Source organism: Drosophila elegans, unplaced genomic scaffold (assembly GCF_018152505.1).
Source record: "Drosophila elegans isolate 14027-0461.03 unplaced genomic scaffold, ASM1815250v1 contig_271, whole genome shotgun sequence".
Lineage (NCBI taxonomy): Eukaryota > Metazoa > Arthropoda > Insecta > Diptera > Drosophilidae > Drosophila > Drosophila elegans.
The window spans coordinates 211,967-228,795 of NW_024545647.1; the positions used below are offsets into that span (position 1 = coordinate 211,967).

Below are 16,829 nucleotides of genomic sequence, written 5' to 3' on the forward strand. Positions count from 1 at the left end.
CAGTCACGAGGATCACGCCCACCATCTCGTCAAAACCCAGCCCAAACAAAAACTAAATCAGGTGATTCTATCCAAATTTGGGGAACAGGAAATTGTGCGCAGTCTTGCGACGGGTATTCAGCTCAACGCCACCAACGAGGAATCAGTTTTACGTCGCCACTATATAAAACGCCTGCCACCTCTTGCTCGTGCTGTTATGTAGGTTTGCTCGAAAGCTCTCCCAATACCACACCTTCGCAGCTCCTAACTGCTGCCGATTTCAACGTTACAAACAGTGCTATTTTCACTCAAGAATTAATAACTCAAAAACATAATCACTATCCTTGGAGATCAGCAGGCGAAAAAGGATTTGCAGAAACTTTGTGCAGCGCGACACGTCCGGTTCCAGTGAATGCAGATTTCCTACTCTGCACATTAAGAACACATTATCTATTTAAAACACTAACTTCTTAAAATATATTTTAACGGGATTGAAAAAAACTGGATTTAAATACGAAGAACATTTATTTGCAATAGAGTTTATTTTAACTTGTTGAAGTAATTGTAAACTACATCATTTTTAAATTACAGTATTTCCAGAAGTGTAATTTACTCCTCAAAGTTTGGTGCCGAACTCTTTGTTTTCGAATAATCCCTCACAGGTGAATAAAACTGAAATAAAAAATAGTTTTTTTTTAATTATTAGATAAATGATCAAAAATCTCTTAAACCAAGCCAAGAAGACCATTGACTTTGAACATATTATGGACTTGTTCTGAATGTGGTTCACTGAAATCAGTGAGTAAAATATTGTGGCTCAAGCCTTTATTGCACCTTTTTTTAAACGGATGGACATTTGTTAGAATGAGGTGAATAGAAAAAACGTTGTGTATTGATGAAATGTTTTTTAAGATCCCAGTGGGTACAAATACGAATGTAAAACGAAACTATCGTTAAATGCTTAAATGCTCGTAAACGGACTTAAAATTACAAAAAAAAAAACAAGAAAGAAAGCAAACTTCGGCAAGCCGAAGTTCATATACCCTTGCAGCTATATCAAAAACTAAATACTCTTGAAAACATTAAAATTATGATTAACTTGCGTGTATGTTTAAAAACATTGAAGCTATGATTTGCAGCTTTACGATTGTTCGTCCGATTTTGATGAAATTTCAGCCGTAATTCTGAAATATTCAACCATTACTATATCTCGAAGAACTAAAAAAAAATTAAAAAACACCAAAGTTATCATTTTTTAAAATTTATTTTTATGATTGTTCCTTTTTTTATTTTTTTTTCCGATTGTTGCTATGGGAGCTATATGCTATAGTCGATAGCATCTAGCATCACTTGGAGAGTCGATCTAGTCATATCCGTTTGTCCGTCCGTTTCTACGCAAACTAGTCTCTCAGTTTTAAAGCTATCTGTATGAAACTTTCCCAAAAGTTGTCTTTTTATTGCAGGTAGTACATAGGTCGGAACGAGCCGGATCGGACGACTATAGCAAATAGCTCCCATTGGAACAATCGGAAATTCGGCAAGCCGAAGTTTATATACCCTTGCAGCTATTGCAAGAATTAAATATTTTTGAAAACATTAAAATTATGATTTACTTGCGTATATGTCTAAAAACATTGAAGCAATGATGATTTGCAGCTCAATTATTAGATAGTTATTTTATATAATTTTATTATTTCTATGGGAGCTATATGAAATAGTCGTCCGATTTTGATGAAATTTAAACCGTAATTCTGAAATATTTAACCATTACTATATGTCGTTTTGTGTTGTTATATGTTATGTTGTTTTACGGTGTTGTTGTTATGTTGTTTTACGGTGTTGAAGTATTTGGTTTCTGTGACGCCATAAGCATGAGAAAACTAAAAGTTTCCTTCAACTCAACTGCGAGATATGTTTTTAGTTTAAACCGCAGGGAGCACATAACGTGTAGCTCAAATAAAATTTTTTAACTAAGCCTTGAGTCATGTATTAAGTTAAAAACCCTCTCATTTCTGCATAAACTCCTGGCTAAAAAAGAGCAGCAGTACTTAATTGAACATGTGCAACTGGCTTCGTCTGCTAGAACAAATAACATTGTCTGTAAAATATCAAAATTGGCGATGACGGAAAAACACTATTTCATACAGGCTGTTCGCTATTGGAATAACCTCCCTAACAATATTAAATGTATAAGAAATGAAACGCACCTTAAAAACGAACTTATAAACTATTAAAGGGCACAAGCTAATTCTTATTCTTATTTTAGTTTGAATTATTATTTATTATTTTTAATGTTAATCTCATTTTGTAATTGTACTTCTAGTATTTAAGTTTTATTGTACGAATCCCAAAGTATTTAAGTTTTAATGTAATAATCACAAAATGACCGATGAATCTGAAAAGACTTGGTCTTATATCGTCGAGACACTAAAACAAATAAATTAAATTAAATTAAAATAAATTAAATTAAATTAAATTACTAACATCTAAATATTTATACCAATTTGGATTCCAAATACCTGGACGTCTACAGTCACGAGGATCACGCCCACCATCTCGTCTATGGGAGCTATATGCTATAGTCGATAGCATCTATAGCATCACTTGGAGAGTCGATCTAGTCATATCCGTTTGTCCGTCCGTTTCTACGCAAACTAGTCTCTCAGTTTTAAAGCTATCTGTATGAAACTTTCCCAAAAGTTGTCTTTTTATTGCAGGTAGTACATAGGTCGGAACGAGCCGGATCGGACGACTATAGCAAATAGCTCCCATTGGAACAATCGGAAATTCGGCAAGCCGAAGTTTATATACCCTTGCAGCTATTGCAAGAATTAAATATTTTTGAAAACATTAAAATTATGATTTACTTGCGTATATGTCTAAAAACATTGAAGCAATGATGATTTGCAGCTCAATTATTAGATAGTTATTTTATATAATTTTATTATTTCTATGGGAGCTATATGAAATAGTCGTCCGATTTTGATGAAATTTAAACCGTAATTCTGAAATATTTAACCATTACTATATGTCGAAGAACTAATTGAAAAATTTAAAAACAGCAAAGTTATAATTTTATTTGTATTTTTTTTTCTAATTGTTCCTATGGGAGCTATATGATATAGCCCTCCGATTTTAATGAAATTTAAACTGTAATTCTGAAATATTTATCCATTACTATATGTCGAAGAACTAATAGAAAAATTTAAAAACACCAAAGTTATAATTTGTATAACCTTGCAGAGGGTATTATAATTTCAGTCAGAAGATTGCAACGCAGTGAAGGAGACATTTCCGACCCTTTGAAGTGTATATATTCTTGATCAACATCACTAGGCGAGTCGATCTAGCCATGTCCGTCTGTCCGTCCGTCTGTCCGTCTGTCAGTCTGTCCGTCCGTTTCTACCAAACTAGTCTCTCAGTTTTGAAGCTATCTGCATGAAACTAACCCAAAAGTTGTCTTCCTATTGCAGGTAGTATATAAGTCGGAATGAGCCTGATCGGACGACTATAGCACGACGACTTTTTGATAAAGGCATGTGGTAGGTTTGTCCACGAGGCTAAATAGTGCTACTCTCCTCTGCTGTTTGTTAGTTTTCTGCCTTTATATACCCTTTCAGTTATTGCAAAAATTAAATGTTCTTTAACCTGTATTTAGATTTTAATAAACATTTTTTAAGAAATTGCCCAGAAAAATTCAGCGTACACAAACATTTAATCATTTATTTCTTGGAACAAACAAACAAAACAAAAAGCAATTTATGTAATTTCTGTCATGATGGCGCCCAAAGGAAAGGAAATTTTTGCAGTGAAAAGATAAATTATAACGATGTTATTTCTTGAGGGTAAATGATGTGGGTTGAGCCAACTCCTCCATTCAAAAGGTTGTCCAAGCCCCGAGCTGGTCGTCCTCCGACTTAAACAAAGAGGGAAGAAAAAAAGTGTGTTCCACTAGTTCAACAAAAAATTTTTATCCGACTGTGAAACACAGAGGTGGTGGAGTATTAAATTGGGTCTGTATTGCTGCAGAAGGCGTTGGGAATCTTAAATTTATAGATTGGATTCCAATAAGACCCACATGGACTATATGGGTATAATACGGGAAAACCTTCATAAAAATGCTCAAAACTTGGCACAGAAGGGAACGTGAAGCTCTGGCTGTTATATAATGTTCGAAATCAGGTTAAAATGCCACAATCACCGTACCTTAATCGATTCGAGCACTTGAGCGACCTACTTGAGCGCAGAAAAGAAAACACAACTACCAAAACTATGATTAATGAAGTAATTTTACAAGAATTGTCTAAAATTAAGTCAGGGGACTTGTGGGTTATATGCAGTTAAAAAGCCGAAAAAACACGATTTTTGAAAAAAAAATTTCTGAGAAAACTAAAAAATGTAATTATCTGATATTTTGTACATGTCGGCGCACACTAAGAGTGTGTGGATGTTGGTATGAGTGTATGGGTATACGTCTCTAGAAAATTCCAGAAGACTAATTTCATCATTAAAGTAATATTGCATCAGCCTCTAACGGTGCTTTGTTTGGTTGTATGCGTGTTGTCGCTTAAGAAGTACCGTTTAAGCGGGGCGACAGCGTTGTGTCGCTGTGGTCAAGTGTGGTTCGGTGGTAAGCACAGAAAGAAGAAGGGATGACGCTGGTAGTTGCTTTCAGGATTTCGTGCGTGTGAAAGCGAAACTCGCTGCGCTATTACAATGTTGTAAAATAATATCAATCAGAAGTGGGATCTGGCTCGCTGCCTAATGAATCAGATGGACCATGGCGAATTTTAATGGAAATGCAAAATAAAAATTTGATCGAGCTTATTAAAGCTGTACAATCATCGACACCTGAAACAACAAATAAAAAAACAATTGTGCTACCAAAATTCAACGCGGATCTTGATGGCGCTAACAAAGAATCGGTAGAGTGTACAGCATTTGTCACACCAGACGGGCAATATGAATTTTTGGCAATGCCTTTTAGGCTCAGAAACGCACCTTCAGTATTTCAACGCACAGTCATGCAAGCTCTTGGAGACCTTGCAAATACGTTTGTTGTCGTTTATATGGATGACGTAATGGTGGCTGCTGCAACAAAAAGTGAGGCTTTGGAAAGGTTGCAAATTACTCTTAATTGTCTCACGGAGGCTGGATTCTCATTCAATGTAAAAAATGTTCTTTTCTCAAGTCAACAATTCAATATCTGGGGTATGAAGTGAGTGCAGGTGAAATCCGCCCGAATTCGCTTAAAGTTACAGCGTTAACTACCTTGCCACCTCCTAAGACAATCTCTGCTTTACGCCAATTTATTGGATTAGCGTCTTACTTCAGGCAATTTATGCAAGGATTTTCCTGTTTTATGAAACCGTTATATTTTTTGACTTCGGAGAAGAATGATTTTGTTTGGAGATCGGAACATGAAGAAATTAGACAAAAAGTTATTTCTATTCTACACAAAAGCCAGTTTTAGTAATTTTTGATCCGAACCATCCGATCGAGTTGCATACTGATGCAAGTTCACGGGGATACGGTGCTATCTTGTTACACAAAATCAAAAACAAGTCTCATGTCATTGAATATTATAGTAAGGCTGCTTCTCCGGCTGAATCACGGTATCATTCTTATGAACTAGAAACTCTTGCTGTTGTTTTGTCTATAAAACATTTTCGCCATTATCTATTGGGTAGAAATTTTGTTGTCTTCACTGATTGTAACTCACTTAAAGCATCAAGAACTAAAAAGGATCTATGTCCCAGGGTGCAAAGATGGTAGGCGTATTTACAGTCCTTTACATTTGACATACAATATAAAGAAGGCAAGCGAATGTCTCATGTTGACTTCTTTTCAAGAAATTCGCCTTCAGCAGAATTGACTTGCAAAACTCTAGAAAAACGAGTAAATTTGGCGGAAATATCTGAGAATTTGCTTTTGTCCGAACAGCGTCAAGATTCTGAAATAGTTAATATTGTAAATTAATTGAAAGAAAATTTTCTTGCTGAGGACATTACTAAAACTTACGAATTGAGAGCAGTAATACTTTATCGAAAAATTCAGCGAAATGGTAGAACTCGAACCTTATCAATTGTTCCTCGACCATTTAGATGGTCCGTAATAAATCAAATTCATGAGTCCATCATGCATTTGGGATGGGAGAAGACTATGAAGAATATGTCCAAGTATATTCGGAAGTTTGTTGATAACTGCATTACATGTAAAATGTCAAAGTCTTCTTCGGGTAAAGTTCAAGTAAGTCTTCATCCAATACCAAAAGTAAATACACCTTGGCACACAATTCACATTGACATAACTGAAAAGTTGAGTGGCAAGTCTGATCAGAAGGAATATATCAGTGTTCAGGTGGACGCTTTCACTAAATTTGTTTATTTAACCCATACGCTTAAAATTGATGCTGAAAATTGCATAAATGCTGTCACGTCTGCTATTTCTCAGTTTGGAGTACCAAATCGCATAATATCGGATCAGGGCAGATGTTTCGCCAGTACTAGATTTAGTGACAACAAAAAATTAATTTACATTTGATTGCGACAGGTGCAAGTAGGGCTAATGGTCAAGTTGAACGCATTATGAGCACCTTAAAGAATTTATTAACGGCCGTTCAATTAGCCTTAAACTGTACGGTTAGTCGAGTGACAAAAGCAAGCCCCTTGGAATTGTTTATCGGCAAAGTTGCTCGCCCGTTGGGGTTGCTTCCACCCTGCGATATGGTAGAAGAGGTCGACTTGGCAGAAGTAAGAACACGCGCAGGTCAAAATATTTCAGCTGCAGCAACATATAACAAGGAGCAATTTGATAAAAACAAGGCTAAAATTGTTGGATGCAAGGTTGGAGATTTCGTATTGTTAAAAAATGAAGAAAGGCATCAGACAAAGTTAAGTCCAAAGTTTAGGGGGCCGTTTCAAATAACTGAACTATTAGAGGGGGATAGGTATATGCTCAGGTCTTTGACGAATAATAGAAAATATAAATAAATTCATGATGACATAAGAAAAATGAAAAAGACACTGTTGAAAGAGACAGTAATGTAGTAGTTGAAAAAGACACTGTTGAAAGAGACAGTACTGAAATAATGTAAAAATAAACTGTTGAAAGAGACAGTAATAAAGAAAATGAGTTGAATCAGAAACTGTTGAAAGAGACAGTAATGAAGTAGTTGAAAAGGACACTGTTGAAAGAGACAGTACTGAATAATGTAAAAATAAACTGTTGAAAGAGACAGTACTGAAATAATGTAAAGATAAACTGTTGAAAGAGACAGTACATTTGTTTTTAAGAGTTAATAATAAAATCTGGTATAATAATGTAAGCACAAGTGCAAAACAATTGTTTTGATCATGGCGTGTGGCGCATTAGATAATATTTTGAGAAACCTGAGTGGTTAATGATAATGTAAAAATGAGCTGTATCAATAGGAAGATGTTATTTGTAATGAAAATAATAGATTTAGATGAAAAATTAAAAATTATATTTGAATAAACTTTTATAAGGTCTTGAATGGTAACAAAGCATTTTTGGTAAAATTGCACGAGGTCGTGTAATGGTCAGGATGGCCGTGTCGGCGCACACTAAGAGTGTGTGGATGTTGGTATGAGTGTATGGGTATACAGTCTCTAGAAAATTCCAGAAGACTACTTTCATCATTAAAGTAATATTGCATCAGCCTCTAACGGTGCTTTGTTTGGTTGTATGCGTGTTGTCGCTTAAGAAGTACCTTTGTTGTAAAATAATATCAATGCTGCAACATACACATGTTATGTTATATTTTAACTGTATTTTAAGACTAAGTATTGGAAAAAATATTTATTTGGAAAGGAACTACAGCTAATCTCAGAGAGATCCTCTAAAAAAAAGGCGTTTTGCGGTGACCACAATATCTTTGGACAGGATGTTATTAAAATTTAAAAATCAAAGAGATGCCGTTGAAGTATTATCAAATCTAGTAATTAATCGAAGTAATGATTTTTAGGAAAACAAATTTTTTTTGACAAAATGACGGTTTTTCAAACATAAAAAATGATTTTTAGAAAAATTAAAAAAAATGTTTGATTAATTACTAAAAAATGTATTTAAGAAGCTCGTGTTATGATGTAAGACTAGTCGATTTGAAAACACCATTTTGAGTAAATCAAGTTTAAAGTTTGAATTTGGTTCTAACTTCAGGGTTTTAAACATTTTAAGTTACAGCGTTTCAAACGACCGGCCGTGTTCTAGAACATCAGAAACCAAAAATCTTAATTTTTAATTTTTTTAATAACAAAAATCGCGTAGTTATCTTAAAATTGCTCAAAAAAAAACTTCGTAATTACCTCGAAAAATATATCAACTTTAAAATGCATACACAATTTGTTTTCCAAAAAGTAGGGCCACGAGTTTTGATGTTCACCGCAAACCAACTTTTTTTCAAGGCGCCTCCAAAGATTTGATTTAGCTCACCGCTCAAATATTTTTTTAGAATTTTTTTTATTTTTTAAATGTTGTAACTAAATTTAAAAAAATAATATAAGTGTCGCCGCAAAAAAATTATAAAAATATGCGTTTTATTCTGCTTTTAAACCCTACCCCTACCGCACTATCATGAGTGGCCGACCCAGCTTTATTATACAATACCTGCAATAGAAAGACAACGTGTGGGAAAGTCCAGCTGATAGCTTTTAGCTGAGACTAGTTTGCGAAAAAACGGACAGACAAATAGACGGACAACTCTAGATCGACTGTCCCAGTGATGCTGATCAAGAATATATATATACTTATAGGGTCGGAAATGTCTTCTTCAATGCGTTGCAACCTTCTGCAAGGGTATATAAATGTATTTAATGGTGTACTCATAGTTTGGAGAACAAATGTATTCGCTTTATAGGGTCGAAAATTTCTCCTTCACTGCGATGCAAACTTTGACTGAAAACATTATACTTTCAGCAGAACATGAAAATGTTTATCTTACTTTTGTTGTTTTGCAGAATATAACAAATATACCTTATATTGTTTGTCCTTGTACTCTTGCCATGGTTCGGGATTCGATGAGCGATTCCAAGTCACATCTGGGTTTCGAGTAGCAAGTCGAGCCATGTAATATATGGCTCCAATAGCTCCCGCCCCAACACACACATAAAGTGGAATTAGCTATAAAAATGTTGGTTATGTAATAACAAGAAATCTGAACTTAAATACATATATGTTGCTTACAGCTGGATTTTTTTTAAGACTTTGTAGTCCAAGTCCTTGCATTTTTCTGCAGTTAGTTAATGAAATTCCCGGTTAAGATATTTTAAAAATTGTGGAGCAAAGAAACAAAGTTACCTAACTTTCCTTAATTCAACGAAAATCAGAGTGGCCGATTATTTCAAGCATCAAAATACTGTACTTTAAGTAAGAAAATATACTAAGAGCTAAAAACATTTTAAGTATATTCTTCATATGGGAACGGTGGAAATTGTGACTCGGAAAATGATTTCATTTTTTAAATCCAATCGAAACGATTGACATTTTTGTCCAAAAGAACAATAATAAAAAGATTGTAAATGCAGACTTGTTACGGTTTCGACCCAAACGGTGCCTGAGGTAAAAGTTCGTCTCTTTTAAGAATAATAGCCAATTCACATTACAGTTTTTTTGGGAGAACGATGAGATTCACACTGCCTGTCTACAAAGAAGTTGGCGGTAGTCGCTGGTAGTCCGAATGGGAGTTTCACTTTTTGACCGTCTTCTCATCGATCTCCCAAAACACACTGTAATGTGAATTGGCTTTTAGTCTTAAAAGAGACGAACTTTTTCCTCAGGCAACGTTTTGGACGAAAGCCGTAACATGTCTGCATGTAAAATATTTTGATCATTGTTGTTTTTTGATCAAAACTGTCAATCTTCTCGATTGGATTCTCTTCTTCTCATTGCTCCCCAAAAAATACTGTAATTATTAATTTAAAATTACAGTTATTTAGTGATGGGATTCAAATATACCAAATTTACTAGGTTAAACGGCGTAAGATAGGAACAGCAGAAGTAGACGGTGGAATATTTAGGGACATTTTGGGACGGAAAGCTTATACGCACCGTCATTGACGGTAGAAGGTAAACGTTAGACGGAACCCAATGTGAATTGGCTATTACGGTGAGGGTTTTTCAGCTTGTTTTTACTTCAGCCTAGTATTCAGATCGACTAATAGTTACGCCAGCGTAAAAACTTTATTCTTTCTGTGACCAAAGTTTTGGTCTTAGGGTCTTACTGTCAGTCAGCTGAGGTTGTTGACAAACGGAAAACAATTCAAATTTAAGCCGCCAGCTTGCAACTACATGTAATCAAAATCAAAAGTGGCATGTATATGGAATGGAAATATTTTTCCGTCAACATTGTATTACTGTAGTAGGTTTTTCTCGGGTTTTTGGGTTATTACGAGCATTTTTTGATATGAGAAATACTATACTCTGCCAACTCAAACCTCCAAGGATTAAATTTTGTATTCTTTACGCCGGGGCCTGGCGTACGTTCACCCAGAGAAATCTAGCAACGTTATGCAACGTTATGCAACGTTATGGAATTGTTTTCGTCGATCTGAGTACCGACGAAAACCGTTTGTCGGCTATGAGAGAGAGCGAAAAGAAACTATTCGACAGTGCACGTCGGTACTCAGATCGACGAAAAAAAAAAAATTGAAATGTGCGTTGCCAGACATCTGGGATGAACTCTCGATGAATGTTTGTCAGGCCCTGGAGAAAAGAATACAAAATGTAATCTTTGGTGTGGATTTGGTGGATTTGAACTTGTAAGTGAAATGGAGGGAAAAACGATAAAAACACGAACAAGCCTCGTATCTACCATTCCAATACCAAATTTAACTCTGGCGTCGTTTATATTCAAAATCTTCGATTTTGCTTTCTCAAATTAATATAGTTTTTTTTTTTTTTTTTTAATTTAATTTTTATTTACAATCTGTCTAATGACAATAAGTAAATTGTATCACTAATATTTACATAACAGGAATAGCAGATTTCCAGTGAAACCTGCTATTAATTTAATTTCTCGTTTACTTAAATTTACCTATCAGGGAGATCAAGAATGTGGAATCTTTTGAGTCTTCTGAATGTTAAGCTATTGTCTACTAGACCTAGGGCTAAATTATTTACATGATTGTGAAGTCTGTCTGTATATTTCTTACTATATTTTTTTATATCCTCTTTTACAGTTGGAATATTTAGATCTTTATGAATATTTGCATTGGTTACATAATATGGATTGGATCAAAATATACTAAATATATATAGGGTGAAATAGCAGAAGATACGGACATCAGAGGTTGGCGGTAGAATATTTTGGGAAAATTCGGGACGGAAACTTTGTATCACTAGCCGTACAACATATAGAATGCTCATTTCATACAATGAAAATAGACAAAAAAAATTTCTTAGCGGGAGGCCCCACGGGTTCTCAGCAGCAGGCGCTTCGTGTGCATTCGGGTTTTTTGCTCTCTCATTCTTATTCTCATTTTTATGCTCGCGGACTCATTGCATGAGTTTGATTGATCACATTTCGTTGTTTTTGTGTCCATTTTCGTTGTATGAAATGACCAGTCTATATGTTGTATGGTTAGTGTTTGTATGCACCGTCATTGACGGTAGAGGGTAAACGGTAGACGTAGACTAACGGGAGGAGGCTATTAGGCTTAAGTAAATGCCGGTCATTCCGAAATTTTTTTTTAAGAAACGACAGACCCTTTAGAACCATTAGAACTTAAATGTTTCTGTCGGATTCATTTTTTTAAGTAATAAAGTGATAGTCAAAAAAATATTGATGGTGGTGACCAGGACCTCTAGAAGATACAGATTTTTATTTTGTCATTTTCGAATTCTTATATTAAAATTGTCATTTCATTTTTTGAGTACTTGCCTGAAATATTGTTCAAGATCAATTCATTACACTTTTAAAATGTACAAACTGTTCAAAACAGCCTAGCGTACTGCATACATTTGGACTAAATTAATGTATTAAGTGTTGCATTTCTTCTTTCTCGATGTTTTCTTAGGTATACATCATTATTTTTTAAGCTTAACTGTTGCTTTCTAAGATTTTGTTTTCAACATCGGTCTAGACGCAGATCGGTATCGACAGGAAGCGCCCGTGAGCCTAACTTTAAGAAGTCACACTTTTTCAACTGTACAACGTAAAAATCCTCCTTAAAGCCTAGTACTCAGATCGACGTAAACCGTTCGCCGCTTATGAGAGAGAGCGAGAGGCAAATAACCGAACACTTTTCGACAGTGCCTCTTTGCACATAGGTACTCAGATCGACGGAAAAAATACTATAACTGTGCAGAGCGTTGCCAGACGTCTGGGATGAACTCTCGATGAATGTTTGTCAGGCCCTGACGAAATGAATAAAATATTTAATCTTTGGTGTTGTTGGATTTGAACTTGCAAGAAAAATGGAGGGAAAAAAGAAAAAATCTTGAAAAAGGCGCATATCTGTCACCATTCCAATCCCAAATTTAACTCTGGAGTCGTTAATATTCTAAATTTTCGCTTTTGCTTTCCCAAATTAATATGTTTGTCAACAAGTGCAGCTGATTGACAGTATGACCGAACCAAACGAACTCGGGGGACCTCTGAAAACTTCGGTCTCACTAGAAAGAAATTCCATTTTTCGCTGGCGAAACTGTTTGTCGATCTGATTACCAGGCTTTAGCCCAGGCGTAAAAAGGTTATTCTATCTTGTGACCGAAGTTTTGGTCTTATGGTCTTACCCTCAGTCAGCTGAGCTATTTGACAAACCGAAAAAACTTATGTCGTGTAGCATAGACACAATTTCGCGGCTGGCGAAAGTCCGCCACAAGTAGTTTTAAAACGTGTTAATTTCGCGCGAAATTATTTCGGCTGGCAGCATGTTTTTTACTCGGCGGACTATATCAGTTTAAAACGTCATAAGTCCGCCCCACCTTATTTTTTAAACGACATAATTTCGCGAGATCTTATGACGTTTAGCAGCGAAATAATTTCGCCAGAAAAAAATATAAGTTCGGGGACCAAATGTACTGGGCGGAATTATGTCGGCGGAATTATGCCGACCGGGAATACTGTAGTCAACACTGTATTATTGTAGTAATTTTTTTTGTTTAGTTATTCTGTAAATTTAATGATACGACAATTCTGTGCTCTACCAACTCCACCCTGAAAAGATAACATTTTTTAATTTTTTCGTCGATCTGAGTACCGGGGTGAAAAAAGGCACTGACGAAAAGTGGGCGCCGTTTATTCGAAACTCGCTCTCTCATAGCAATCGAGAATTAGAAACAAAATTAAATTTTTTTAATATTATTTAATATTATTTATTTAATATTATTTAGAAACAAAATTAAATTTTTTTAATAATATTTTGGCCAAAATAATAGCCACATTCATTAAACTTTTAATTTTTTTTTTACTAATTTTTGATTGAATTTCATTTTCGGAGAAAGAAGGCGTTGACGGTATACGGTGGCAGGACGAATTGAAGTTTCACTTTTTCACCGATTTCTCATTGTTCCTTAAGATGGCAGTTGTTTAGTGATGGGATAAAAAATTCTATCTTAACTGTGTGAAACAACATAGGAACATAGCAACATAAGAACAGCAATTTTTTTTGGGAAAATTTGGAACGGCAAGTTTATACGCACGGTAGACGGAGCCTTATAGCCTTTTTCCACAGAGATCCATCCAGCTTCCACAATCCTTTGATGGGTGGTCCACACAATTTTTCCGTTCTAAGAACTTCCCAGTTAGGCTGGGGAAGGATTTTGACGAACTAATATATGCAATAGTTAGCCGATATTTTTGCGGTGCAGCACTGTTCCAACGCAGTGCATCCCTGAAAAAGCGTTTAGATTTTCGAAAAAAAAGTGAAGCTCCGAATTCCATAGAGCACGTCCAATTACCACCTATTTCAGCTGATCTGAACAGCTGTGGCGCATGAAAAAATAAGCAAAGATGGTTGTCCTGTTGATTTTGTTTACGTTTTGACGGGCCGCATATGTTCAGATCAGTTGAAATCGGAAAGTGGAAGGTGAATATACTCTGTGGAAATCGGAGTTTCACATTTTTTAAAAATTTTAACCGTTTCCAACGGATGGGCTGTCTGAAAAGAGGGCATTATGCCATCAAATTTTAATGGCGGAAGTTTCTGGAACGGCGCAACCTTATGGACCCTCCCTTCAACGAATGGTGGAAGGACCTGTGGTAATTGGCTATAATGTGAATTGTGTATTATATTGACAAAAAAATGTGAGGTGGGGAAACATCAATGTTCGGACATCAAATTGATTTCGATGTCTTTAAAAAAATGATGTGTTTTGAAATCTTGTAATGGTAAACGAAAAAACATATTCCTACACCACCAGCTAAATATCCAAAAATGTCTTAATACACTTAATAATTTAATATACAAACTTTATTTAACCCACATGTTCTTCGGGCTTCCTTAACTTGTGGGCCTATGACACTACATTGTTGACAATGAAAGAGGTTTTTTGTATTAACTATACGATTTTACGTAAGTGCGAGCAAGACAACCTATGACGATTCCAATGAGCAATGAATGAATAAAATTGTCAGAACCGATACCCGATAGTAAAAAATATGAATCGAACTTTGGTATAAAAATACGATTCAATGAAATACCACCGGGACCGATACATCAATGAGCAAAATTGTATCAGAAGTACAATTTTGCTCATCGATTGGAGTTGACGACAAAATGGAATGAAAAAGTGAGGCTTATGCCCTCTTTCCACACAGTACATCCGTTGGAAACGTTTGGAAATTTCAAAAAATGTGAAACTACGATTTCCACAGAGCACATCCGCCTTCATCCTTCCGATTTTAGCTGATCTGAACAGCTGTGACTCGTCAAAACGCAAGCAAAGTCAAAAGGTCAACCATCTTTGTTTATGTTTTGACGAGCCACAGCTGTTAAGATCAGCTGAAATCGGAAGGTGGAAGTGCTCTGTGGAAACCGGAGTTTCACTATTTTCGAAAATCTAAATGCTTTTTTAGGGATGCACCGCAAAAACATCGGCTAACTATTGCAAATGTTAGTCCGTCAAAGTCCGTCAAATATTAACGGCGGTTTAACTGGGAAGTTTATGGAACGGTAAAAACTTATGGACCATCCGTTCAACCGATGGTGGAAGGTGGATGGATCTCTGTGGACATACCCTATTAAATGTATACGAAATAATTTTTATAATTTTAAGGTAACAACTGAAACTCAATTAACGTTTAAATTAGCGGTATAAACACAATATAATAAACAAAACCATAAAGTTTAATTTTAACGCTTAAAAGGCAGTGTGACCGTGAACTTATTAACAAAAAAATCTCAAGCAGTATCCATATAGTTGTCTCTGTATCTGAGCTTCAATGAATCCGTCAATTAAAGAGGGAACAATGTGGTGTCATACCTGTATAAGTGATGTGGTATAAACATCGATGTTTCTCCACCTCTAGAAAAAATACCAGAAAATTACAAAGCGTTGTCAGATATCTGGGATGAACTGAGGGTGAATTTCGTCCGGCCCTGGCAAAAAAACTAAAATATGTGAGCAGAGCGTTGCCAGACGTCAGGGTTGAACTCTCGATAAACGTTTGTCAGGCTCTGGCGAAAAGAATAAAAATTTGAGGAATAAACGAAATAAACACCAAAAAGCCACGTTTCTGCCACCATTCCAATACAAAATTTTACTCTGGCGTCGTTTATATTCAACATTTTTGATTTTGCCTTCTCAAATTAATTTGTGTGTCGACAAGCCCAGCTGATTGATAGTACATTGAAAACTTCGTTCTCACTAGAAGGAATAAAGTTTTTTCGATCTAAGTACTAGGCTTTAGGTTTAAACAAGAGCAGAGTATTCTAGCATAAAAAAATGGACAGAAAACCTCAAAAACCTCAGATATGACGCCTGCAACATTAAAGTGTTGACGACAAAATATTCGCGATTCATTTTGATGCCATTTTTCATGAATGATTATTAATATATAGCTGAAAACATTTAAAAAGATTGTAATTCATAATTGTAAATTGTTAAATATTACGTATACGTATTTATTTTAAAACTATTTATTTGCAGCTGGTAAAATAAATTTGAAGTGTTTTTTGTTTCTTAAACAGTACGACCGTTGGGATAAATTCCCAAACCTTAAGAATAAAGTTTGTTTGCGCACTTGGCGCTATTATTTAAATTTAAACTGATGTTACTAGTTGTAGGGCAAGACCGGGAGCCAATAAAGCTTTCGTTTGTTCGCTCTTGCGAATTCGCCCCATCTCTCGCCACCTTAGCATAAGATATGTAGGTTTGAACTCCTTCAAAGCCACTCCCTTTCATCGTCAATGTATTCTCTTTTATTTTTATTTATTGTTATTTATTATTTATTTTATTACTTATTCTCTCGTTCCTACTGCAATCACACAAGTTTCGCGTTTCGTTTTTTAATACAAAACAGTGTTTAATTTTCATGGTGACCCCGACGTGATCGCTGTAGAGCTCGCAATTATTTTGAAATCGCTGGGGATGAAGTTGGTTAACTTTGTGTCCCCTACGCATTTTACCAAAACCCGCAACTCGCTTTTAGACTTATTTTTTGTGTCTAATACAGACAAAGTAGCTACATATGACCAACTTATTGTCCCATCGTTTTCAAAACACGACCTCATATACTTGACTTACGTACTTGACCTACAATACCTTGACCATCCTATAGTTTTTAGGGACTTTAGAAACATCAACTATGACCTTTTGGACTCCACCTTTAATTTGTGCAATTGGAATGACATATATTACCTTTCCGAAGTAGACGAACAAGTTAACCT

At 35.4% G+C, this 16,829-nt stretch overlaps 1 protein-coding gene and 1 long non-coding RNA gene across 3 annotated transcripts; both read right to left on the reverse strand.

Moving 5' to 3' along the window:
• Positions 1-502: 502 nt before the first annotated feature.
• LOC108135463 (cytochrome c oxidase subunit NDUFA4) lies at positions 503-9,376 on the reverse strand. 2 transcript variants are annotated; one of them, XM_041708551.1, is made up of 4 exons: positions 9,298-9,376; positions 9,184-9,229; positions 8,974-9,120; positions 503-651 (listed from the first exon to the last, which is right to left on the reverse strand). In XM_041708551.1, the coding sequence occupies exons 2-4, from the start codon at positions 9,223-9,225 to the stop codon at positions 589-591; spliced, it is 252 nt and encodes an 83-aa protein (XP_041564485.1). In that variant the 5' UTR covers positions 9,226-9,229; positions 9,298-9,376; the 3' UTR covers positions 503-588. The 2 variants fall into 2 exon arrangements, with proteins under 2 accessions (XP_041564485.1, XP_041564486.1); XM_041708552.1 differs by having other exon boundaries at positions 8,942-9,120; positions 9,184-9,337.
• Positions 3,676-7,025, reverse strand: LOC108135464. The gene is made up of 2 exons (XR_001773909.1): positions 6,001-7,025; positions 3,676-5,932 (listed from the first exon to the last, which is right to left on the reverse strand). It is a non-coding gene; the product is annotated as an uncharacterized LOC108135464 (long non-coding RNA).
• Positions 9,377-16,829: the final 7,453 nt, after the last annotated feature.

What these genes read in the sequence shown, in the direction of transcription:
- LOC108135463 (XM_041708551.1), bottom strand. Translation starts at nt 9,225, where the DNA reads ATGCAAGGACTTGGACTACAAAGTCTTAAAAAAAATCCAGCT. An exon ending in GTCTTAAAAAAAATCCAGCT is followed by an intron (nt 9,121 to 9,183) that starts GTAAGCAACATA and finishes ACATTTTTATAG; the next exon opens with CTAATTCCACTTTATGTGTG. An exon ending in ACAAGGACAAACAATATAAG is followed by an intron (nt 652 to 8,973) that starts GTATATTTGTTA and finishes TTTTTATTTCAG; the next exon opens with TTTTATTCACCTGTGAGGGA.